We start from the raw sequence: 23,996 nt of genomic DNA, 5'->3' as shown, positions 1-23,996 counted from the left end.
ATGACTTCGGACGACAGATTCTTGGAGAACCTGTACAATATCACGCTAGGCTATGCTGCGTAACGCACCACCTCGCCCATAGGATCGCTCGCTGCGCCCAGCACGACCGCTCCGGTACTGTGCCGCCTGGCGATGCGCGTTGATGAAGTCAGCTACGGTGCCTTCACATGGACCACTACCGGTAAGGCGGCGCCGATCGACATGGCCGTGTCCTGGGAAGCTGGTACCGAATATCCGTCGAACCCCGCTTGACCGTTGAAACCAGGACGGCGGATATTGGGCATTGGCAGCCGCAGACAAGAGGCGCTTGAGTGTTTCATGTGCCAGGCCAATACAGAGAGATTGCAAGCGCTGGCTGATGAATGGCATCATCTCGCCCTGTTTGCTCTCTGTACAAATATCACGACCCTCAGCAGCAGTTCTTGATCCGAATCCCTCGCGGGCCGGCTTCCCGCAATCTGGGTCATGTCGCCGTGGCGGTCAGACAACATCCCGGTCTGTCAACGGCGGCTACTTTTGCGCCTCCATCACAATCCCTGCCACCGTTGACCAAGAGCGTCTGGAAGGGCTGCCGAATCTCGCAAGCTACGGTGACGAAGTGGTCTTCGTGGGTTGTGGTGGGGTTTCCGGCTCGAGGAGACACAAGCGAGACACTGTCCCTGTATAAGCGTTCCCCTAATTCAACAAACCGTTGCCCGCCGCCGCCCACAACCCGTATCTAGCTTTCGACGACATCGACGGCGGCATCACAACCGCCCCAACTCCCCGCTTTCGTCCCATAACCAACCTTCCCCCTTGTTTCATGCCTTGACTGCGGGATCCCAGCCGAGCCCGCCAGTGGTCCCTTGAGGTCAGATCATGCGCTGCCAACCACCACTTCTTTGGATCTACACACATCCATGCCTCACATCACTTCCCAGCTGCATGGGCACACACATGGGCTGACCCCACCACTCCCTCGAACGCCCACACCAGAGACGACGTTGACGGTGAGTATCCGCTTGAACTTACCTGAAAGTGTGAATGCCTGGGTTGTCAATGCTCCTTAAACTCCACCATGGGAGATCAGCTCCAGTCGGGATGTCTCGTTGTCAAGGGCGTCAATCCTGTTTGCTTGCCATGCCGCCCTTGGCCGTCGCTTCACATGCCGCGGGCTGGTACACAGCGCCTTCTGGACCTGGACAAGAGAAGATTCTCTGGATCTTGGGCGACGATCTGACCTTGACGATAACTGAGGTCCTAAGAGTCAAGAGAACGGAAAGAGGGGAGATCCCGCCAGGGTGGGTTGGCTAGGTAGCTAATTTTGCTGAAACAGTATGAAGACTCCTTTCTCAAGTCCATGGGTGAAGCACTCTGTTTGCCTTCGTCATCACCGTTTGGCACCGGACGCACGATGCGTCCACCATTGTGGGCTCATCCTGGTCCCGGCGCCCACCCCCTAAAGTAGGCAAGCCACCGTTCAGGGGTCTGACATCCATCTTCGAGCAGGGAAGCTCATACACAGTCATGGGATAATCTCAGGATTGATCAGGTATATAACATCTCGACTGCTTCCCTCCAGCACTCACCTTTTCTCCTCACCAGGCGCAACGCGACCTTTCTAGCAAAGCCATTCATTTTTTGAGCCATTCCTTCGTTTTCTTTCGAACTACATTCATTGTATATCTACACTCACTTCATTGACTGAAGACATTTCTTCCGATCTCTTATCATCACCAACCAACACCAAGTTACAATCCACATATCCCCGCTAGACGGACCTGCTCAACGCTTTTAGCACCACCATCCTTGCGATTCGAAATCAACCCTTCAAGATGCCTTCCTTCACCTCCAAGACTCTCCTCGCCGCTTTGGCCGGTGCCGCTGCTGTCAACGCCCACGGCCACGTCAAGAACGTTGTCGTGAATGGTGCCTCCTTCCAGGGCTACGACATCAACAGCTTCCCTTACACTCAGAACCCCCCCAAGGTTGCCGCCTGGACCGCTTCCAACACCGACAATGGCTTCGTTGGCCCCGAGTCTTTCGCCTCTAGCGACATCATCTGCCACAAGAACTCGGCCAACGCTCAAGGCCGCATCGTTGTTGCCGCGGGTGACAGCGTCTTTGTTCAGTGGGACACCTGGCCCGAGTCTCACCACGGCCCCGTCATTGACTACCTTGCCTCGTGCGGTAACACTGGCTGCGACAAGATTGAGAAGACTGCTCTCGAGTTCTTCAAGATTGCCGAGGCTGGTCTTGTCAACGGTGCCCAGGCCCCTGGCCGGTGGGCTTCCGATGTCCTCATTGACAACAACAACAGCTGGATGATCAAGATTCCCGCCAACATCCGTCCCGGCCAGTACGTCCTTCGCCACGAGATCATCGCCCTTCACTCTGGCGGCGACCTCAACGGCGCCCAGAACTACCCTCAGTGCTTCAACATTGAGGTCACTGGTTCCGGCACTGTCCTTCCCCAGGGTGTCAAGGGTACTTCCCTCTACACTCCCACCGACGCTGGTATCCGCTTCAACATTTACCGCTCCCTCGACAGCTACCCCATCCCCGGTCCCGCTCTCCCCGCCGGCTTCGCTCCCGTTGCTCAGGGATCTTCCGCTATCGTTTCCTCTGCCACCGCTATCACCGGCGTTGCCACCAACGCCCCTGCTCCTATTGCCACCACCACCGCTGTCAACGTTGTCCCCAGCCCTACCACCATCGTCACCTCTGTTGTCCAGACCTCTGCTGCTCAGACCTCTGCTGTTCAGACTGCCGTGCCTGTCCAGACCAGCACTCGTCCTATCAGCACCCGCCCCCAGCCTACCCGCTGCCCCGGTCTCGGTCGCCGCCACCTCCGCAAGGTCGCCCGCGCTTAAGCGGTCAACCTCTTTTCGAGAGAAGGAACTTTTGATTTCGATTCTTTGATGTGCATACGAAGCAAACATTTTTAAGCCTGGTGCACCACAAATTTATGGGCCCCCGGCTGATGGCTTGCTCCCATTCTTGAGGGATCAGAGGCCAGGGATCCCAAAACAAAACTACAAGTTTTATTCTCATGTATATATGGCTTTGCTACTTTCTTCTTCTTTTCGTACACTATTAGGTTTCCTCCCGGGGACTTTTATCTGGGAGGAGACAGCATATGTAGTCAACGACTGGCTCACATGGATGACCCTGGGTTAGAAAAACATGACTTTTTGTTCAAAGTCTTTTTCCTTGATGTATGGTGATTATTTCTGTGACCTCGACGACTTTTGACTCCTTCAGTGATATCATCGAAATGTCTAAAACATGTTTACTAAATATATCCACGATGGCAGACCAATTCAAAATGCCGGGAGCCATCGCCAGATTCACCCGCAAATGAACCCGCATTGCTTCTGTCAAGATGTCAGGTACCGAAACCATACCAAGAGATCCCAAATGTCCGGATGGCTATGTACTACATAGACGTAGATGCGCACCAGTCGTCTTCCGGCTAAACAGCCGCTTCTGACGCCATTACTTTGGCAGCAGATGGCTTCGGATAGATGTTAGCAAAGAGGGGCATTCCTTGGTTGATTTGACAAAAGTCACGCTCAACAGACAGATCCTTCAAAATTAAGAGTGAAAGTAACTAAGAGAAAACAACAAAAAAGAGCAGAAGAGTACACGGAACAAAGTGGAACAGCCCTATGATGCGACTAGATGGGGGATTGTAAATGTCCACCAATCACCTCCCCCGAATCTTCCCAATTCGGCATTTCTCCGACTCGACGACCTCCCTTCACCCATCTTCCGCATGCAATTCTCCAGCAAGTTGTTCGGCAGCGGTAGCATTTGATGGCCCATCCGCCAAGATAGGTAAGATTCAAGATTTTCCGCGCCTTCACAAGATCTATCTCGCATGTGATCTACGGAGTACCGGCTTGTGTCTCTATAATACCACCCCATAAACCCTCCCGTGCAAATCCCCCTCCTCTTCACCACCTCCCCTTTCCCACCTTACCCAACCGCCAAAATGCACCTCCTCCTCCTCCTCCTCCCCCTTCTCGGGCTGATCCCCTCAACGGCAGCCCAATCTCGCACCACCCCCCCATCCTCCTCCTGCATCCGCGTATCCAAGACCCCCTCAGCCCACTCGGCCCAATTCTCAACCCTCTCCTCCGCCATCACCTCCCTCTCCACAACCTCCACCTCCCCCGTCTGCATCTTCCTCTACCCTGGCACCTACCAAGAACAAGTCCTCATCCCCGCCGCCGTTAAATCCGCCATCTCCATCTACGGCTCAACCACCAACTCAGCCTCCTACACCTCAAACTCCGTAACAATAACCCAGTCCAAATCCCAAGCCAACACCGGCGCCTCCAACGACGAGACGGGCACCGTCCGTGTAAAAGCCAACAACGTCAAGATCTACAACCTCAACATCGTAAACTCCTACGGCAAGGGGTCGCAAGCCGTAGCCCTGTCCGCGTACGCCGACAGCGGCTACTACGGCTGCTCCTTCCAGGGGTATCAAGACACCGTTCTCGCCAACCGGGGGAAGCAGTACTATTCCCGCTGCGAGATCGTCGGGGTGACGGATTTTATTTTTGGACAGGAAAGCCCGGCTTGGTTTGAGAGGTGCGATATTAGAGTGCTGTCGTCTTCGGTAGGATATATTACTGGTAAGTCCCCTCCCTCACCTCCCTTGAACAGGGCTGACATCGGGGGTAGCGTCTGGGAGATCAAACTCCGCCTCGCCAAACTTCTATGTCTTCAACAACTGCAACATCGCAGCCAAGTCAGGGCAGAGCGTGAACAACGGGGCGTTTTACCTGGGTAGGCCGTGGAGGGAGTACGCCAGGGTTGTGTTTCAGAATACGGCCATGAGTGGTGTTGTCAATGGGGCGGGATGGAGGATTTGGAATGCGGGGGATGAGAGGACGTCGAACGTTTACTTTGGGGAGTATGCCAACTCGGGCCCGGGGGCGGGCGGGATGAGGGCGAGCTTTGCGAGGAGGTTGGGGGGTCCGGTGGCAATCGAGACGGTGCTGGGGGGGGATTATAAGGGGCAGGGCTGGTTTGATGGGAATTATGGAATGTGAAAAAGTCGTAAAGACGTGTTGCTGGACCTGGTTAAAAAAATGTTTCCGAGTTGGAGGGTGCTGGTTTAAACGCTTCTGTATCGTTGAAAGGCAAAGCAAGCTCGATACATATCATGTCATCATGTTGTGACAGAACGGCAAGGGACTTTGACGACTCTATCACCTACGAATTTATTAAAGAGAAGAGATAGGAGAGAATTTGTTCCCGAGGGGGGTTTGTAGTCGTCGCCAGAAAGAGGAAGGAACACGATATGGCAAAGTAGCTGCTGTTACGCAAACATCATATGCCTCCGCAGCAAGCAGTGTTTCGCCTGACCGACAGCCTACGGAAACGGCAGTGGAAAGGCATGGTGCGGTCGCACCTATTCTGCAAGGGGTTGCAACCTCTAATGACCAGGAAAGAACGGGCAAGCAGTTGAGGAAGGATGGGTGATGGTTGCGGGCTTACAGTAGAGGAAGTAACCTCACAGCAAGCTTCTCTCAAGTCAGGGGCAAAAAGACGGCCGCCCCAAAAAGGAATCGAACCCTCAACCTGCGGCATTACAGCCTCAGGAATCACTGGGATGGGGGGTGGGTTTCCGAGAGAGCAAAGCGACCGGGCAGCAGGTGTAAAGGAATCCACATTGCGTCGCGGTTGACTGATAGGCCATACTGCCTGCCCACCCACTCCTTTGCTCTCAGATATCAGGGTGCGCGAAAACCTGGGTTATGAAGGGAGGGAAGGAGCGAGGTCGCATATGGCATGATTGGCAGGCACGACCGCTGGCTCTTTCCTACATTGATGTTGTTACTAGCCGATGCCTGTCTTTCCACAATTGCTTGTTTGAGTTATTTTTTCACCTTCATTGTTGCTGTTTACCCTATTGTTTTGCCCTCCACATCTACTATCTATTTTACAGTTTAATTTCTTTGATAGTAACTTACTTGGGTAATTTATTACTTTTAAATTTAATAAAAATCAAACCCATCGTCAGTCCTCTGCTGACACATGAGTATGCTACCCCAAACTCTCAAGGATATCTGCATGTTTCTGCCACGCAAGACTTTTCGAGAAGGTGATATGATCTCTTATCATTGTTAGCTGCTACAGTCCATATTTATACCTCCCTTGGAGGATGCAGCGTGTGAGTTGGATGAGCTCCAAGATGTACTTTCTATATCCTCGCATCATCTGGTTTTGCCTGTGTGGTCTAACATAACTCTCTTCAGAACGATATTCATGACAACCCTCGAGATGGCCAAGAAACGGCACGTCCAAGACCCCTGGCGCTATCCCCAAAATAAACAGCAATGTGGATCGCTTGTCTTCATTCCAACCAATCGGCCACCGAGCGCATGAACTGGACCCTGATCAGCAACGCCCCACCGCCCAACCTTGGCGTAGCGTCGCCAACGAATGCGCAACGGCTCAACCATTCAAACTGCTCAAACGGCGCATTCATCTCAGGCAGGTTTTATGTTGTAGGGTTGGGCATTGGGTGGCCTAGGCCCCTAGTGGCTGGGGGAAATTTCGATCGAGAAAGGGATGGGTTTGGTTTCGTGGATGGGAGAGAAAGAAAGACGCGTTTGTCATTTGGCATCACTCAGTCGACCTGTTCACGGGTCTCACATCGTCGCATGACGGAGATTTTGGGACACACACCGCTCTTCATTCCTCGCTTTTCAGTTGTCTGGTAGACAACCGTCTTCAAGTATCTTTCACGATTTAAAATTTTAGTGATATGATCTAGATCTTGTTTTTATCTTTCAGTTTTCCCCCTCAAGCTCACTCACCATCGCGACTTTGACGAACTCTTTTCATCACCAACAATCACAATGACACTTCCGAACCCCTTCTCCCGCAGCTCACCACCACCACCACCACCACTACCAACATCCAACATCACCCCCCCCAAACCCGACATTGAAACTGCCATCCGCCCCATCTCCCCTCCCGATAACGCCAGCCTCCCACCAAGCACAACCATCACCCTCTCCCCTCCTGCCCTTCCCCTCCCCCCAACAAACAAGCTCACAACCCCCCAGTTCATCTACCTCTTCCTCCTCGACGGCCTCGGCGCCCTGATCCTATCAGGCGGCATCAACTTTGCAATCGCCTACGCAATGTACACCGCCCCTCAGTACACCACCAGCCCTGGCACCAACCCAGACGGAACCCCCCAGCCCCCAGACAAGATCACGCTATGGTCCTTCCCCTCGACGCTGGCGGGCGACGCGGCGGTAACCATCATCCTCCAATGTCTCGTCACCTGGCTCATTGAGCTGTTCCTCGTGAACCGTGACCTCAAGACCGGGGGTGTACCTCCCATAGGAATGTTCAGCTCTTCTTCTCTGCTCAATTACAACAGATTGGTTAGGTGGCTTTGCTCGTTACCGGCGACGGTGCCGGTGGTGTCATCTGGGGGTGATGAGAAGGGGGGTAGGGGCCGTCCGGAAGAGGTTGTCGTCTCTGTGTCGCCTTACCCATCATCGGGGGCCGGAATTCTTGGATGGGGAGAGTTCCTCTTGGGCCAGGCGGCGAGGAGCATGCTTGTGGCGGTGGTCAGTTTTTTGATCTTTTGGGGGCCGACGGTGGGGTTGTTGATTGCTGCCGGGAAGGCAAACGGAAAGGGGGACTGGGAGTATGATGCTACTTGGACGCCGCAGGTGTTTAAGCTTGTTTTGGGAGGAGTGTTGGGGTTGGTGACTACGCCGGTCATGGCCGGGGTTTGGCTTGTTAGGGCTGGGTTGGTTATGGGGGAGGGCGATAATGAGGAGGAGGAGGGCGGAGAGCAATGAATGGGTTGATAATTTGGATATTGGGATATGTGAATACATGGGACTATTGGGTACGATAAACAAGAGATGGAAGTAATGAGGGAAGAGAGGAAACGCATCCAGCTTAAAGGACATGTGAACAGAAGAGATGGAAATAATGAAGGAATAAACGAAATCCAGGCTTAGAACTGGCCGGGTACGACAACAACGGCAACAGGATAATGCTTTCGAACGAAACGCAAATATATAGACGTAGGATCAAACACAACGGGATACGAGACTGGATATGGACGGTATATACCAACTAGATAGATACATAATATAATACTGATAACTCCCCACACACAGCACGCTCATGCAGGGGGCAAAAACGAAGTAAACAACACCCCCTGAATCAAGGCATACAAAACCATAAACTTGACAATATATCCACCCACCTTCTCGCCCCGAATCAAGCTCCCGGCCACCCACCAATACCACAGCGGATACCCAGACGATATCCTCGTGATAATCTGCACATGGTACATGGCAATAGCAAGCACAGCAAGCACCACTTGAGCCGCCGCTGCAGACTGAACAAGCGACGTCAGTTGGGCCGACTCGACGGGTTTGGCGGCAATCACAGGCTGCCGAGCCGATGTGGGTTGCTCCACTCCCGATCGAACTAGGATCGCCAGCATCGGGGTGGCGAGCAAAAATAATGGGAGATTAGAAATCGTCCAGTAGCGGAGGAAGCCGACATTCCTGAACGTCAAAGGAAAAATTTGAGTAAGCAGGTGATGTTGGCGGAAAATACCGGGAGGCAAGAAAACTTACCAATAGTGCTCCTGGACAAAGGTGAAGATGCTCGGTAAGTAAGCCTCACACCATGGCCGAGGATCTACCCCGGAATCACCGGAGCAAAACTGCCCATAAGCGATGGCCTGAGGGATTATGGACCCTAGAGCTACGCAGATACCCCCGATGCCCAACGCGACAAGGCGGCGGATGGTGTCGAAAGGCTTATGCGGCAGATTCGGGAGGTGCCGCAGAACTTCCCAGGCAAATGGGATACCATTCAGAATGCCGTTGCTTCGGAAGGCTGTGGCCAGACCAAAGAAAATCCCTGCGAGCACCAAATACACATCACGAGTAAGTGCACGACTCTCAGCTTGGCTACTCAGTGCAAAGAGAAGATATCCGGTAAAGGCCAGAAAGGCGTAGGAGCTTTCCATGTAAGGCGCCGTGAGAAACATGCCAGCAGGCGAGACGATGTGCAGCAGAGCCGCAACCAAAGATAGAGTGCGGTCCCGCCACACAACCTGTCCGAGGCGGAAGAGCACAATCACCGAGAGAAAATGTGCCGTATTGGCGACAGTGACGCCAATGACAGCTTCAGGGAGAACACCCCCATCTGCTGGGGGAGCGATGCCAACATGTCTTGCACCTACCAGATTGTGAATACCATGTGTCAGCATTCCATATTGATGGAGATATAGATGAATGGAACCAACAAAGATCACCAAACGCTTTATGGCCTCTGCATTGCGGTCCCGTTGACAAGTGTCCCATCAACTTACCTTGAAGAATCCCTCTGACCACGATGGGCAGGCCAGCACCAAAGGCCCATTCCTGTTCATATATATATCCTCGTTTTGCAGAACTGAGAAAGTAAATGGCATCCCAGCTGGCAAACCGCGAGACCAGACCACCAGAAAGACCCAATGGCTGCTGAGCCGGTCGTTGGCCCGTCGTTGCCGCTTCCACGCCACCGTGCACCAAGAGGTCGGCGGACGTGTCATAGGCGTCGCCCACGAGGGTGCTTCCCAGGGCAATGGCAAACAAAACAGCTTTCCATATCAGAAATGCGGTCACCAGCGTTCTGTATGGTTGGGCACTATTGATGATGCGGGTGCTGGGCGTGGTGGCGGTGGTGGTGGTGGGAGCATGAGCACGGGGGCTCTTGAAGCTGGGGGATGAGGCTGTCATGGTCGGGTGAACTAGAATGCCGGGTTCAACGTCCAAACCCACATGGCTCCCAAGATGCAAGTCTAAAACGGAAATTTAATTTCTCCAAAGACAACGCCACAGGAAAGCAGATTGCGAGATGCTGTGCCGGTTTCTGCTCGTTGTTGTAACGGCCGGCCTTTGGCTCATGAAGGACGTTTTAGCAACTCAGGTTTCGGTTGGCAGCACTGGATGTGGGGCATGCAATTGAAACAAGGTGAGGCTGATGGTCCCACTCTGATGTTCAAAGGGTGGCTTGGTGAGGTGGCTTTCACGTTTTTCTCGAAACTTGCCAGTTGAAGATGAGCGACCCTGAGCGCCGATCATTCGTCAGCCGTTCGGATCTTGACTGCGGCCGTATTCTTCGGGTTCAATAATTCACGTCAGGCCTTCCTTGGGATATCAGTCCTTCCAACAGAATCGCAAAAATGCGGTTGGTGTCTCCCACCTCAACATCATAATTATATCATAGTCTTGGAATTCCAAAGAATCCATCTTGAATTAATCATGATTCGTGTGATCATGGGTGTTCGAGGCCTTTTCCTCCAATATCTCGGCAACATTACAAGACTGCGAACGGGTATCGGTGTCGTGAAAGCTCCGGGTCCCGGGCGGGGCGGAGTGGGGCTCCCGAGCCCGTGCCAAGCATTCTCGGCACAGGAACCCGATGAATGACTTTGCAGGTTCATCCGATGACAATGATGAGCTGGCCGGGAAAGCTGGATGTCAATAGAGTGCAAAATACTTTTGACAGGCTGTGGCAGTGTGGGTGACTTCTACTTCGTAGGAAGTCCTTAATGCTTCGGTTGTCATTCCCCAGGGGAGGGAAAGGTACTCCCGCTTCCAGATGTCACCACACCATGCCGACTTGCCAAGCCAATGCAGCAGAACAACCTCCTGTGTAACCTGGAGTAACCTTGCTTCCCACGCTGCCATCAACTTGTTCCTGGTCTCGAACCAAAGCTCAGCTTCTTGTGATCGCTTCTTCCAACGTCTTACCTGCCCAGAAACATCGACATGTTTGATTGGAAGCAGAAAAAAAACGCATTGGTTCAGCCGATGCTGCGAGAACAACGCACCTCGCCGAAGGAACCCACTTTCATCCCTAGACCGAGACCCGGCCTCTCTGGGTACTGCCCGGTCTCCCTTGGTCGAGCAGGCTGACCGCCTCGCAACCTCTTCCCAAATATGCTTCTATTTTTCTCATTGTCGCGCAGTTGATCAAGTCTTTGTCGAGGGTATTTGAAGTCTAAAGATCGGCACCTCCCGGACTGTTCAACATCAATCAATATTGAAATCGACCCGGCCGCATGGTACCGTGGCCCTTCCACACTTCCCAAATCATCGGCACCTTTTGATTGCCCCAAACCCGTTCCAGCAACCAGAATCTACCGCGCTGTGCCCCTCCACCCACTGATTTTCATGGTCCCCACGAGCTGCAAAGAGCCCACAACGGAGCCGGGAAGCACGAGGTTTTCCGCTCCTCCCACAGCTTTAGCTTCGGCCTTATTGGCCACGCGCCAAATACACTGGCAGCCGCGCCGACTGGGCGTTGGACGGCGTTCAGCTAATTAAAACCAACGCCAGCTCCTCTTGCAGCGGCTTCGTGGTTCATCAATTCGGCCTCCCTCCTCTGAGGTGAACCATTGACCGCTCAACTGCTTAACACCTTCTCCAGCTTTCTCTATTCTCAACATTCTTTCGCTACTTATTAGCAAGCAGCAGCCACGCCATCCCGAACCCACAAACAGCATTACGCTCGCTCTCTTTCAACCACCAGGCTCCCACAGACCCATAGGCTCAAGATCAATTGCGAAGCCGGCATTGACTTGTGATACTGTCAGACGGACACGACAGTGGCACCAAAAGCGACGGGCAGCACGCTACATCTCGCACCGCTCGATCGATCGATGGCAGCTGCTGTAGCTTGCCGGCTACTGTTGTGACTTGCAGATTCGCTTGCCTCGGCAGCTTGGCTTGCCGCTCGTCACTCCTCCGTCACAACCGGTTGATCCTCCAAGAAGAGGAGGCAACTTCAACCAGTGGAGTTGCCCACTCCTGACGTCGACGCCCGGTGGAGGTGCTATCGCGAGCACCGCCCCAAGGTAGCTGGAGCTGTTGGATCACAACAGCTGGAACAGCCTCCAAACCACCAACCCCACACCATCTAACGCAGGGCCGGTCCTTTGCAGCTTCCAATCCCAACTCCACGTTAATTTTCTGTTTTTGTACTTTGCGCCGTCTTTTATCCTTTTCCATGCGTGTAGGAAGTAACATATAATAATGTTTCTTCACTCGGGCGCGAGCCTCCATGGCCATGAATATTCGAATCGCCCTTCACCATCTACACCTCCAGTCGCCACCCACAACCTACGAAGCCCCTTATTACGCTCCGCCTTTGCGCCACCAAAACAACGGGTGAACGTGGATGGCGCCTCCGCCCCCATCCGCCAACGTCCGGCGTCTGATTACATCCCCCGCGCCCTTTCACCCGTTGTGCGCTTTCGCGAGGACCCCGAGGAGGACGCCCCTCCTCAAACGCCCGCCATGCCAGAACCACCATCGGATTCGGAGCTTAGTGATGTAACGAATCCGAATGCTAGTACACTAACAGCCCGGTCCACACCACGGCGACATCGCCATAGAGTCCAGCGCAAGAGCACCACTTATGGCCTTGGATATCCCACCCCGAAGCTCCTCGACAAGACCAAATATGTGCGCAAGGTGTTGCCGAGGCTTCTTCTCCAGCTTCAGTTGGTATCGGCTGATGGACGGTCAAGACCAGTGCTTGAAGTGTTTCCATCGAGCCGAATCGCCGGTCCGGTTATAGCTCCCCGGTTGGCAAAGAGGTTTCCAGGAATATTTGGGGTCAAGCATTCATTGGCTTACGATGACATTGTTTTGGTGAGGAGGGACGACGATCATGTGGAAAGCGACAGCACCGAAGGTGACAGCGACGACGCGCTCGAGAAAAGGAGACTCGTTGCCGTCTATAGCCCCTTGCGCCATTCGGACGAGGCTGAAATCGTGTTGGATGACGGGACGGTGTGGGTTGCCAGGCCACTGCCAAATGGCTCTTGGGACTTTGCGCACACCGATGATAATGGCAACACCACCACAGCCCGATGGGCTCGCAGGCACAAATCGGCGCCAACATCGCATCCGACAGAGCCGAGTACACCATCGTCTACAACAGCGCCGCAAACCCGCTTCACATTCAGCATGATCAACCCCCTCACTCGCAGGCATCCAGTCATGGCATCTCTTACGCCTTCATCTCTAAACATCCGCGACTCCTATGCTTCTGTTTCGAACCCATCCAATCGATATCAACCCCCCCGGCACGGCCGCGGCCGCTCTCTCTCCAACGTAACCTGCAGCACTGTTCCAAATTCTCCATCTCAGCAATCATCATTGTGTTTCTCCACTGACGGTGAAAGCGACTCCGGTCTTGGGATGCCGGTTTCTCTCACCCAGGAAATGGCCGAGGGACCAGTTCACCTAATCGATGAAGCGACCAAGAATCTCATTTCCGTGACAGCTCTCTGGGTGGCTCTTTCTTCAGGCTGGTCACCAGCCCACACACCCACTAACAGCGGCCCAGAATCCGCAGCGGCCACGCCATGTACAGCGGCCTCACGTGTTGGGCGCAGCCGCAGGAATACCTGGGGCAGCAGAGCCTCCAACGCATCTGACGCCGGGCAGCGATCCGAATGCGCAGAGCTCGTCATGGGGATCACCAAGCGGAACTCGCTTCCCGCGCAATGTCTGATTGAAGAATCGGACCACAACAAGCGATTGGCTACACCTACCAGTACCCCGGTTATCTCCCGCTCGTCAACGCCCGTATCGAACATGTCCACCAACAACCCCAAAGCAGCCCCCCGCAGAGCGACAAGCACAGGCGCGGCTTACATGCAGAGGCGGCTTCAAGCGAGCTCCACCTCTGAAGCTACGGTAGCTGAAGTAGCAGAGATGAACGCGGCCAGGAAGACTGCGGTTTTGTCCCAGGCCCAAGCCCACCCCGAAGCACCAGTTTCCGCGCCCCAGCCAATTGCTCCGATCCGTCCTTCACTCAAGGCTGAGGGGAGCACCGTTCATAGGAATAGCAGTATCACCATCAAGGTTGTCTCCTCACCAGATAGGGAGACGCATGGAGTGATGGTGAAGAGGAGCAGGAGTTTGTTTGGCTCTTCCAAGACAGCGAGCAAGTGCGCTGTGACGGAAAGGAACCTGGGGGAGGGGTTGGATTCCCCTGGGAAGGAGAAGAAGAGGCTGAGGGAGAGGCTGTCGAGGTGGATGTGTAGACTCGGGGGATCTTCTTCGCGCTAGAGGATTGCGAAGAGGAGGGCAAGGGGGGCGTTTAGGGGGGGCGGGGGCGGGGTTGCTGTTGGGGTTCATGCTTGTGATGTGTTGTTCTGAGAGTGGATGTCAGAGTGACAGTGTGTATGTCTTGTGTGTGCATGTGTACTGCAAAATACCCACCTTATTTTGGCTCGTGCAGGAGGGATAGAAATGAAGGAAAGGAAATTAGTGAGATACCCCCATACAGTATAAGACTGTTGAGTAGAAAATTCAATTGACTCAGGATACCTATTCATTACTGTTCTGTAGATACCGGTGCTGCTGTGCGTGTGTGTTGTTGCCCTGTAAAGACAACCAAAAATGGAAAGAAAGTAAACAAATAAAGGGGTGGGATAAGGGGGGTTAATGCCAAGACTTGACCTGGTCAGCTTTGGCAACACCACTGTCAAAATAACAACTCTTGACACTTGAAACAAGAAAAGGACCATGTCCGACTCTGTCAATCATACGAGCTTTTTATAGTCTCGATCGCCCTCTTCCCACTATAGTGCCAGGCAAACCTCACAATCGCCGGTTAAAGACACTTGTGATGCAGTGCCGCGCATGATAAATAGCACAGCACAAAGAGAACTTATCAAGACCGTCCTGCCCGGACATTGTGAGGATCTGACCAGGCAACACCGACTGTAGCTTCCTGTTTTGTTTCCTTTAATATCACGGCATAAACCATACCTGAGAGGCACATGAGAAATCTACCCGAAAGCTTTTTAGACAGACTTTTTCAACTCACTTTTTGACTATTTGACCAAGTCCTCTGCATGTAAACGTTCTTCACAAAGCCAGTGGGCATCAAGTAGGCAAATATAACTGCTTGACCACCACCTTGCTGAAGTGGGTAGGTATCCCATCCAAAAGCCCCAGCTCCGCTCGGCAGTACGTACCTGAGCCCAAAACCTCGTATCTTGGACACCTCCCGTCAAGGCTCTCTCCTCCTCCAGGGACTCACCTTTTCCTTCTACTCCTTTTCTTTCTGCTGCTCTTATTCTTTCTATTTTGTCTGCTGCCCCTTTTCGACCCTTGCTCATTTCCTATCCAACGCAGTAAATCGACGAAGCATCTTATCAATCTTATCCAGCTCTGCCTCGTCGAGGTGATCAGGTACCTCGGCTCCGTGCTCCGCAAGCGCCTTCACCGGCCCAGGCCAAATGCCAGGACCAATGCCTCTCCACAGCCCTCGCCGATGCATCGCTCATCGCTTCCCTTCTTCCGGCCCGACCAGTTCTTCTCCGTCGCCTCCTCCAGCAACACCTTCGCACAGAACCCTTCAGGATCCCATGATGCCTTTATGAAATCCACTGCGGACGCCAGTAGAAAGCCCGTCTCCGACTCGCTGCTATCCGGGGGCGTAAGCGGCGCGTCCAGCTTGATCCCGTCCCCATAATCAAGCAGGACTTTCAAAATGTCGCCAAACATTTGGAATGCCATGTTGTAATGCGTGATATCGGCAGCGGCGCAATTGCCAACAAAAGTCCATCTCGTATGTCGTGTTTCCGTCGTGGTTGTTGTCTTCCTTGCGGGGGAAGGGTTCTAAGTCTTAATCGCACAGGGTGCACGACACCATTCTCACCTGCGATTGGGTTAATCCGTGCTGGGACAAGTTTCTATATGTGGTTATCCAAGCTCAGTAATCTCACCAAGTACGCCTTCATCCCCGTCTTTGGTTGTGGAGCTGTGGCTTTTAAAATGTTTGCTCATATGGCCTTGGAAGGCTTAAGGTTTTGACGGCTGGGAGGAGACAACCCCTCTCACTGATAAGCATCAGGCATCGAACCCCAAAGTTGATTTATCGAAGCAGTACTCTTCGTTGGAACTATCTCTCAAACACCCAGTTCCTTTCAAACCCACCACTCCCGCAAGGTTATGTACGTACAAGCCACCTCCCCACCGCATAAAAATACACACCAAGCCAAAGGGTATCCACACGATCGTGATCAGTATATCCCTTTCTCTCCCTTTCCATTCCATTTCGAGTCGAAAACATCGACCCAAACCCAAACAAACCATGATGCCGTGCCGCTTAGATTCACCAACCCAGAATGCCGCCCAAATTGAAAGAAACAACGAGACCTCCGAACCCCAACTCCTGCAATAACACCTTTCGAAACATCATATCTTCCACTCACTCCTCCTCACCATCGGCAACCTCATTAACCCACCCCCTGCTCATCTCAACAGCTTGCTCCCACTTCTTGAATAGCTTCTCTGCTTGTTTCCTCTCCATATTCGGCTTGAACACCTTCCTACCGGCCTGATTCACATCCTTCAGGTCATTCAACTCCTTCCAGACACCTGTTGCCAGCCCAGCAGCAATGGCTGCACCCAAGGCTGTCGTCTCTCTCATGCCTGGACGATCAACCGGGATGCCTGTGATATCGGCCTGCGTTTGCATGCAGAGGTCAGAGTTTGACAGGCCACCATCAACCGCAAGAGACTCGAGTTTGGCATTGGAGTCCTTTTCCATGGCGTCCAAGATGGCCTTCGTCTGGAAACACGTGGCTTCCAGTGTGGCCCGAGCAATGTGACCTTTTTGGGTGTGTTGCGTGATGCCAACTAGACGCATACGTTAGCAATTAGGGGGCAATGCAGAGCGGGGAGAGAGGTGTGCTTACAAATTGTCCCCTTGGCATCATCAATCCAATAGGGGGCAAAAAGACCACTGAAAGCGGTGACAAAAACAACACCGCCGTTATCCTCGACTGATTCAGCCAGCTCAGTGATGGCGCTTGACTTGTCAACAAATCCCAAGTTGTTCATGAGGAACTTGACACCGGATCCGGCGACGGCTATGCTTCCCTCCAAGGCGTAGACGGGCTTGCGGCCACCGCCAAAGTCGTAGGCGACTGTTGCCAAAAGACCATATTTTGAAATGACCGGCTTGGTACCAACGTTGTAGAGTAAGAAGCAACCGGTGCCGTAGGTGTTTTTGGCTTGACCCGGACTGAAACCACACTGACCAACCAACGCACTAGATTGGTCTCCCAGGCACCCGGCAATCTGCACTCCCGACAATGCGCCCTTGGCAATTTTTCCAAAGCAACATGGATCTGATGATGGAACGATCTTGGGAAGGTGGATCTTGCTTCTGTCGATACCAAAGAACTTGAGCAAATTGTCGTCGTACTGGAGAGTGTGCAGATTCATAAACATGGTTCTGCTAGCATTTGTGCTATCGGTGACATGGATGGGCTTTGCCGCCTTGGCCCCGCCGTTGAGCTTATATATCAGCCATGAGTCGACTGTTCCAAAGGCGAGGCGACCCTCCTCATAGGCTTGTTTTACGGCCTCGACGTTTTCGATAAGCCACATAAGCTTGACACTGCTGGGATATGTTGATAGCGGCAGACCACAAAGGTCTGTCAATGTGTCGGCCTGATCACGGGACTTGAGGTCCCTCACCAGATCTTTGGTTCTGGTATCAGGCCAGACAATGGCGTTATAAAGGGGCTCGCCGGTGTTGTTGTCCCATACTACTGTCGTTTCTCTTTGATTGGTGATGCCAATAGACCGAATGTCTGATTTTCGGTACCCCAGATCGACAAACTTGCGCATCGCCTCATCGATGCATTCCTCCACGGAGGCGAGAAGCTCCAACGGTTCGTGCTCGTGCCATCTGTAGATCAATACTGTGTTAGCAGAGGGGTCTCCGCAATGAGCGACACATGCGGAGGTGGAGGCGGATGAGGCAGGGAAGCGGAGACCAAAGCAACGGGATGCGGGTCAGGTGGCGGGCTCTTCAACATACCCGGATTTAGGATACAGGTTCTCGAACTCGAGTTGGTGACTGGCAACTGGGTCGCCTTCTCCGTTGAATATTAGGAACCGAGATGACGTTGTTCCCTGGTCGATACTGCCCACAAACCAGTGGCGCCGCTGTTCCTCAGGCGTCTTTTCAATGCCCCGCGGCAGGTGTTTATCATGGTGCGGATGTAAATTGGGCGTCTCGAGGGTGGGAATGTGGTCGGGGTACAGAGGGGTGATGGTTGCTTCGGGCTTCTTCAGGGAGTCGAGGTTCAGTGTGGGTATGTCTATCACCATGCCGCCTTCTTCGAAGCGAATGGGGTTGAAGTCGCCAAGGTCGCCCATGCTGTGTGCTGCTGCTGCTGCTGTTGTTGTTGTTGTTGTTGTTGTTGTTGTTGTTGTTGTTGTTGTTGATGTCTTGTTCTTCCGGGGCGACCAGGCAGTAGAGTGAAAAAGTCGAAGGGGTTTCTGCTGCAGAGGATTGAGTCGAGGGGGGATGATAACAGGATATGGCGGATGAATAGGATATGAATGCGGTACCGAACGGGGCACTGTAGGGGGTGGTTCTGCCGGGACTGATAAAGGAGAGACGGCGCGGGGTTGGAGGGACGGAATGCGGGCAGGCTGACAGACCAGGAGGGGTACGTCATCTAAGGCCTGGCCCTAGCTATTCTCACAACTCTGTTTAAGCCGAGCGCGGGAGTAGTAGACGGACAGCGCCCCAATGGGAACAGTACTTCGATTGGCTTTGTTGCTGTTGTTACTACAGCTACGGCTGGTATGGCTGATACAGCTGGGACGGCTGGTCCATGACCACGACCACGACCGCGAGATTTGCTGCTGCCACATTAGGGGCGTGTGTTGTGTAGACCTGGTCAGGTAGGTAGTAGTTTTAGTCCCCGTAACGGCGTTCCGGGGGCGGTCGCAATGCAATGCGCAATGTTCGTTTCGGTTCACCCTTTTTTTCCCCTCGTTGGACAACCTGGAACTGTCGTCGCACTTTTTTCCCATGTGTGTTCTGTGTGCTCTGTGCATTTTGCAAAAGCATGTGAGCACCTCACACAGGGGTCGGCAAAGGGCTAGACCATTGGTGGAACATCTTTGCGGGGTTGTCGCGGGGATCCTGGTCGGCCCTGGCAAGCGAGAGAGGCAGCGAAAGTTGGTGATAGCTCCCCCGCAAGTCACAAATATCTTTTCACTGATGAAGGTATGCACAATGCAGAGCCAATACGAAAAGGCCCGAGTTTCGAACCTTCCCAAGTAGCTCTCTCCTTTCCTCCGGCCTGCATATCGGACACAATCTCCACCCTGGACGCACATCAGTGAAATGCAACTTTCGGAGCCGTGTCCAGCCCACATACAGCTCACCAGGAGCATGTCCGTCGCCAGGCGTTTCCTGCCACTGCATACCACCAGAAAGTTAAATCCGAGCAAATAGAGCGAAATAATAGATAAAGATCCGAGAGGCCAGGGGATAACTCGGGGCTCCTTGTTTGGACTCGCACACTCCGTCTGCTATTCTTGCTTCTCTCGGAATGCCCGGTTGCCTTCGTCGAAGCCAACTCCACGTGTTTGCGGGTTTGATCAACAACTATGATGAAAGAGATATTGTAGTCGCCAGTCTCCCTGCGATATGACTGCACTTGTTCGATGTCAACCTTGGAGCAGTGTGGCAGTGTGCCACGCGTGTTTTATGAATCTCGATCCTGAACTCTACAAGGAGACAGGAAAAGGTCACCTGATGCTCCTGGCTAGATGATCGTCGACGTTTTTGTGGAGTTTGTGTCATCGGACTAGAGAGCCGGTTTCCACGTTAAGAAGGTGTCTATGGTGTAAGAGAGCATACGGGAGTGGATAACCTTCCTGTCAGACGCAAAAGATTGATCATATGTATGGTCCAACACAACCCTGGACGGATATCTCCGAGCGTTGTGTTGTGAAATAATACACACAAGCAAGAAAAAAGAAGCTAGAGATGAATCTAGCAAAAATAATCGTCTAAGACGGGAATTGAGCCCGACGTGGGGGTCGAACCCACAACCTTGAGATTTCGGAGTACTCCTTAAGAGTCTCACGCTCTACCGATTGAGCTAGCCGGGCGGCTAGTTCCAATTGATGCTACAACTGCTGAGATTTTATTTTTCTATAGGAATATTTGCAGGCCCAAACATCCAAACTATCCTTACATAAATCCGCTTATTTTCCAGCGGCATAACCCTCCAAGGTCCTTACGACGGCATGAACCAGTTGTGTCTCAGGAAAACTTACCTCAAGCAGAACCGAGCAGACCGCAAGCTCGTCAGAGCCGAATCTGACAGACTGGAACCCTGCACGCCACCACAATGAGAACACTGTGTGGTGTGCAAGAGCCCTTCACTGACTTCACAACATTCTCACATCTCATGAAAGTCTGAGGCTAATGAAATAATGTATAGTCGTATCTATTCTTGACAGGCTCACATTCCATCATATTTTCTCATTGCTCGTATTTACCAACAGTTCTGGGAACCACTTGCCCGGCTCACAGACAGCACCCATACTGATCAAAAGCCTCGGCCAACACGTATAGCGTAGGTACTTAGTTTGGATATCTGACTTCGGGTTAAAGTTTAAGAGCCTCGTCATTTCTCGCTATAAAGAATCCGCAAGAGTCATGATGCTCAAAATTTCAACATCTCAAGGCAATCGGGGTGGAACGCCTCCGGTCAGTGGAATGGGAGAGCCAAGATATACGTTCTTTCCGACATTGTACGAGCGTTCACAGCTGCAAAATTTCAAACCAACTATATACGTGGTCATCTGTCAAAGTTTTGGGTCACCTGCCTTCTCGGTGTGTATTTCGGCAGCGAGCAGAGCCCGTGTAAGTCGAACCACATTATCTCGCACCCTAACCCTCTACCCTTTCACCGTCGTCATCCAGGCCGGAGGAAGGTGCACTCTACTCAGTACCCCTCCGATTCTGGAGCATGGCTCAGTTTAAAGTTTAAGGTGTGATTCACAGAGCTTATTTACTTTCCACGTGTGACTGTTTACTACCCCGAACTTCCAAATCGATGGCGACTACCACATCAGGACATCGGTCAGGGTAGGCGTCAGATGGACCCCACCATCAGGCACCCATGAACAGCTTCAACTGCCGCTGCCACGCATGCATTGCGGGGCGTGCCACAGGGTGACAGGCTTAGGCTGCGCCCGGGCCGTTCCTTTTGAGAAGACAGTCAGATTCCAACCCGGTACCGCGCTGGACTTCCTCACGCATCTTCCATCCGGCACCTCACTCCCTGTAGGACAACCCAGGTACGCTCCAACACTTTCATTGGTCCCCCAGGACGGCCCTACGACCCAAGCCGCATTGCGCAGCATGCTGAATCACGGCGTCCATTGGATTGGTGACATTGGCTAAGGCTGTGTGTCCTCTCCCAAAACAGTGCCAAGCGCGTGTTTAGCTGACCACTGTTGTACACACATCGGTGAGAGCGAACAGACTACTACACAAAATCTGCCCAGCGAATTCTTGTCCGCCTCCCTCCAACCCGCCTTTTCGACTTCATTCGCCAGTCCTCCCTGTTTCTTTACCAATTCTAACCGTTCAGTTTTGCCAAACCGGCCACTCCTCCTCCTGTTCGTGCACCCTCACACAAATACTGAGCGCGGCTGTCATTGCATCCCCATTTCAAATCTTTTCTCCTCCTCCTGCTGCTGCTGCTACTACTACTGCTACTACTACTGCATTTCGTCACTCCACAGACACCCACCGGACACAGGACCTGGTTGTGTCCTGCGTTGCGGAGCCTGTCACACAGGCACTTTCCATGTCGTTCGATTCGGCCAACAGTAGCCAGTCTATCACCCAGTCACAGCCTATTACGCTTGATGAGTTCCTAGACTGGCGAGACGACGAGCACTTCATCTGGGACGAGGACGGCCGTGAGACGGGCGAAGCTTGGATCCGGCCAGTGGAAAGAGCAGGGCTTGATGATAGCAAGCACAAGGTCTTCCACCATGCCAATAAGGAATATATCAGGGCCCCCCATCCGTTCATTCAGATCGGCGAGCAGCTTGGAGAATCTGGAACCACGGTCGTATACAAAGTCAACGTCCCTGAAGGATATCCATACCGGCGGCCACTTGCCTTGAAGATTATCACTTGCAAGGATAATTTACGGCCACCCGGGCCTGACAGCCACGTCAGGATGCTGGCCTTGGAGGAAGTAAGGAACATGGCCTCGATCAAACACCCCCATATCGTCGTTTACGTGGCAAGCTTTGAAGATTACTGCATCTCAACTGGGGTGAGGAGGCAGCAGAGAGCGAAGGTCAAAGCTATCAGAGTTGATCAACAAATCAAGAAGCACATACTGGGCATCGCCATGTACCCTCCAGCACAATGCAACCTCCGCTTCTTCATGAACCACATCATCAACAGTCGCGAGCCGGAACACGAGGCCGCCCTGCACACGTATTTCGGATGCTTGTCACAAGCCGTGGCATTCCTCCACAGGAGTAACATTCGAATCCGGCACAAAGATATCAAGCCCGAAAATATTGTCATTGACGATTTTCTTCTTCCCGTATTAACCGATTTTGGCTTGTCAAAGCACTTTGAGACCGGTCAGCACTCGGAAGGACCCACGCCCAAGACACTCAAGTACGCCGACCCCGAGGCCATCAACGAAACCCAGCGAGACGAGCGGTCCGATGTCTTTTCCCTTGGATGTGTGTTCCTAGAAATGGCCACCACATTGCTGGGGCGACCGCCTGATTTCGCCGAGCAGCAATTGAGGACGGACAACCTGGGTGAGTTCAAGTACTCGGAGTCCCTCGAACGTCTTGATGCCTACCTCTTCCACCTGTGCCAGATTGCGGACCGGCTCATCGACAGCAACCCCAAGAAGGCCGAATCGGCGGCTGCGATCAAGGAGATATTGCCTGTGATTCGAGCCATGATGGATGCGGATTTTACTAAAAGGCCCATGGCTCATGACTTGTATCCGTTGTTTAGACGGTTGGCGATTGCAGGGGGTGCGGGCGCTTGTGGGAATTGTGAGGCGGAGCGTAAGACTGGGAGGGCCGTACCGAGGCTGCGACGGACTCGCACGGGGAGCCCGGTTATGACGAGGACGGCGACGATGAACACGACTATTTCTCTGGTTAGGAGAGGAAGCACGATGAATGGGTTGACTGGGATGGTGGTGCATGATAGTCCTACTGATGTCCAGCACCAACATCACGGGTATGAGAATGTTTCACCGCAGAGTCAGGCGAATGGGAACGGTGTGAATGGCCAGGCCAACGGGAATGGGACGTATGTAAATGGAAGCCAGGCTCGTTGACGGGTCCGACAAATGGTTTCATGGCGTTTAGTTTTTGTTTCTGGGTCGAGATAGTGGAAGGAAGGAAAACGGTGCGCGCATTTTGGCTTCTTATAAACAGTTGTGCATAGGGGCGAGGCAAATCACTTTGGAGTTTGAAGGGGGAAGGGGATTAGGGGGGCGAATTGCATGGTGGACAACCAAAACATGAGGATATGTACCGGGATGGAAAATAATAGCATAGGTAGCCTGGGATGGGCTATGAAGGGAAAGGGGGGTGGGGGGCATGGAAAGGTGGCCAAGAAAATGTCCATGTAAATATCTTCTTAGACAGGGGGTGTATATGTATGTATTGAATAGTACCACAGAAGGATGTTGAGGATTATGGGTCTCTCACGCAAGATGGTATCCAAAAACCGTTCCTTGATAGACAGTTGATAGACCTTGAAAAGTACCGACTAAATAGACTTTGAAAGATAGCTGAGAAGTGTTTTTAAAGAGAATTAGTTTGACCATCTTTTAAGCCCCCAAGCTTTTCTCCCAGCATCTATCTCCCTCTCCAAAAAAGCGCGGCCATCAACCCAAGTGAACTGCCGGCCCGTATCTTGCACACCTACCTGAACCTCACCGCAAAACCAATGATCTCCAGTGACCCCCTTCCCCCGGACACCATAACAACCGCCCTTTTCCAAGCCACACACCCTACCGGTTTCAAGCTCCTCCCTCCTCTGGCCAGAAAGCTCAAAGCCGCTCATACTCTCTCCTACCTCCAAGTCTGTCCCATTCCCGAAGT

At 52.8% G+C, this 23,996-nt stretch overlaps 7 protein-coding genes and 1 non-coding gene across 8 annotated transcripts; 5 read left to right on the top strand and 3 right to left on the bottom strand.

Moving 5' to 3' along the window:
- Positions 1-1,814: 1,814 nt before the first annotated feature.
- Positions 1,815-2,852, top strand: QC761_407570 (uncharacterized protein; the record flags this gene model as incomplete). Its single annotated transcript, XM_062879040.1, has 1 exon — positions 1,815-2,852. One exon carries the CDS (start codon positions 1,815-1,817, stop codon positions 2,850-2,852), a length of 1,038 nt encoding a protein of 345 aa, XP_062732479.1.
- Positions 2,853-3,579: 727 nt separating this feature from the next.
- On the top strand, positions 3,580-5,422 carry QC761_407580 (uncharacterized protein). The gene is made up of 2 exons (XM_062879041.1): positions 3,580-4,625; positions 4,675-5,422. Exons 1-2 carry the CDS (start codon positions 3,977-3,979, stop codon positions 5,043-5,045), a joined length of 1,020 nt encoding a protein of 339 aa, XP_062732478.1. The 5' UTR covers positions 3,580-3,976; the 3' UTR covers positions 5,046-5,422.
- Positions 5,423-6,860: 1,438 nt separating this feature from the next.
- QC761_407585 (uncharacterized protein) lies at positions 6,861-7,823 on the top strand (the record flags this gene model as incomplete). Its single annotated transcript, XM_062879042.1, has 1 exon — positions 6,861-7,823. One exon carries the CDS (start codon positions 6,861-6,863, stop codon positions 7,821-7,823), a length of 963 nt encoding a protein of 320 aa, XP_062732477.1.
- GPI18 (ER membrane glycoprotein subunit of the GPI transamidase complex-like protein) lies at positions 7,206-10,700 on the bottom strand. The gene is made up of 3 exons (XM_062879043.1): positions 9,362-10,700; positions 8,619-9,228; positions 7,206-8,546 (listed from the first exon to the last, which is right to left on the bottom strand). Exons 1-3 carry the CDS (start codon positions 9,768-9,770, stop codon positions 8,156-8,158), a joined length of 1,410 nt encoding a protein of 469 aa, XP_062732476.1. The 5' UTR covers positions 9,771-10,700; the 3' UTR covers positions 7,206-8,155.
- A 1,371-nt stretch (positions 10,701-12,071) lies between these two features.
- On the top strand, positions 12,072-14,120 carry QC761_407600 (uncharacterized protein; the record flags this gene model as incomplete). Its single annotated transcript, XM_062879044.1, has 1 exon — positions 12,072-14,120. The coding sequence occupies one exon, from the start codon at positions 12,072-12,074 to the stop codon at positions 14,118-14,120; it is 2,049 nt and encodes a 682-aa protein (XP_062732475.1).
- A 1,732-nt stretch (positions 14,121-15,852) lies between these two features.
- Positions 15,853-19,901, bottom strand: GUT1 (Glycerol kinase). Its single transcript, XM_062879045.1, has 4 exons — positions 19,253-19,901; positions 17,896-19,199; positions 16,763-17,763; positions 15,853-16,703 (listed from the first exon to the last, which is right to left on the bottom strand). The coding sequence occupies exons 2-4, from the start codon at positions 18,234-18,236 to the stop codon at positions 16,273-16,275; spliced, it is 1,773 nt and encodes a 590-aa protein (XP_062732474.1). The 5' UTR covers positions 18,237-19,199; positions 19,253-19,901; the 3' UTR covers positions 15,853-16,272.
- A 3-nt stretch (positions 19,902-19,904) lies between these two features.
- QC761_0068450 lies at positions 19,905-19,991 on the bottom strand. Its single transcript has one exon. It is a non-coding gene; the product is annotated as a tRNA-Lys (tRNA).
- Positions 19,992-20,366: 375 nt separating this feature from the next.
- QC761_407620 (uncharacterized protein) lies at positions 20,367-23,224 on the top strand (the record flags this gene model as incomplete). The annotated part of the gene is made up of 2 exons (XM_062879046.1): positions 20,367-20,751; positions 21,734-23,224. Exons 1-2 carry the CDS (start codon positions 20,545-20,547, stop codon positions 23,222-23,224), a joined length of 1,698 nt encoding a protein of 565 aa, XP_062732473.1. The 5' UTR covers positions 20,367-20,544.
- Between the last annotated feature and the right edge of the window lie 772 nt (positions 23,225-23,996).

Source organism: Podospora bellae-mahoneyi, chromosome 4 (genome assembly GCF_035222275.1).
Source record: "Podospora bellae-mahoneyi strain CBS 112042 chromosome 4, whole genome shotgun sequence".
In the NCBI taxonomy this organism is placed as follows: Eukaryota; Fungi; Ascomycota; class Sordariomycetes; order Sordariales; family Podosporaceae; genus Podospora; species Podospora bellae-mahoneyi.
This window is presented reverse-complemented; position numbering and strand designations above follow the sequence as displayed.

Bases quoted from the DNA above. Each gene is read 5' to 3' on its own strand.
- GPI18 (XM_062879043.1), bottom strand. From the start codon at position 9,770: ATGACAGCCTCATCCCCCAGCTTCAAGAGCCCCCGTGCTCATGCTCCC. The intron at 9,229-9,361 runs GTAAGTTGATGG...ACAATCTGGTAG, and splicing joins GGTCAGAGGGATTCTTCAAG to GTGCAAGACATGTTGGCATC. The intron at 8,547-8,618 runs GTAAGTTTTCTT...TTTGACGTTCAG, and splicing joins TTTGTCCAGGAGCACTATTG to GAATGTCGGCTTCCTCCGCT.
- QC761_407580 (XM_062879041.1), top strand. From the start codon at position 3,977: ATGCACCTCCTCCTCCTCCTCCTCCCCCTTCTCGGGCTGATCCCCTCA. The intron at 4,626-4,674 runs GTAAGTCCCCTC...CATCGGGGGTAG, and splicing joins TTCGGTAGGATATATTACTG to CGTCTGGGAGATCAAACTCC.
- GUT1 (XM_062879045.1), bottom strand. From the start codon at position 18,236: ATGGGCGACCTTGGCGACTTCAACCCCATTCGCTTCGAAGAAGGCGGC. The intron at 17,764-17,895 runs GTATGTTGAAGA...ATTGATCTACAG, and splicing joins AACCTGTATCCTAAATCCGG to ATGGCACGAGCACGAACCGT. The intron at 16,704-16,762 runs GTAAGCACACCT...GTATGCGTCTAG, and splicing joins TGATGCCAAGGGGACAATTT to TTGGCATCACGCAACACACC.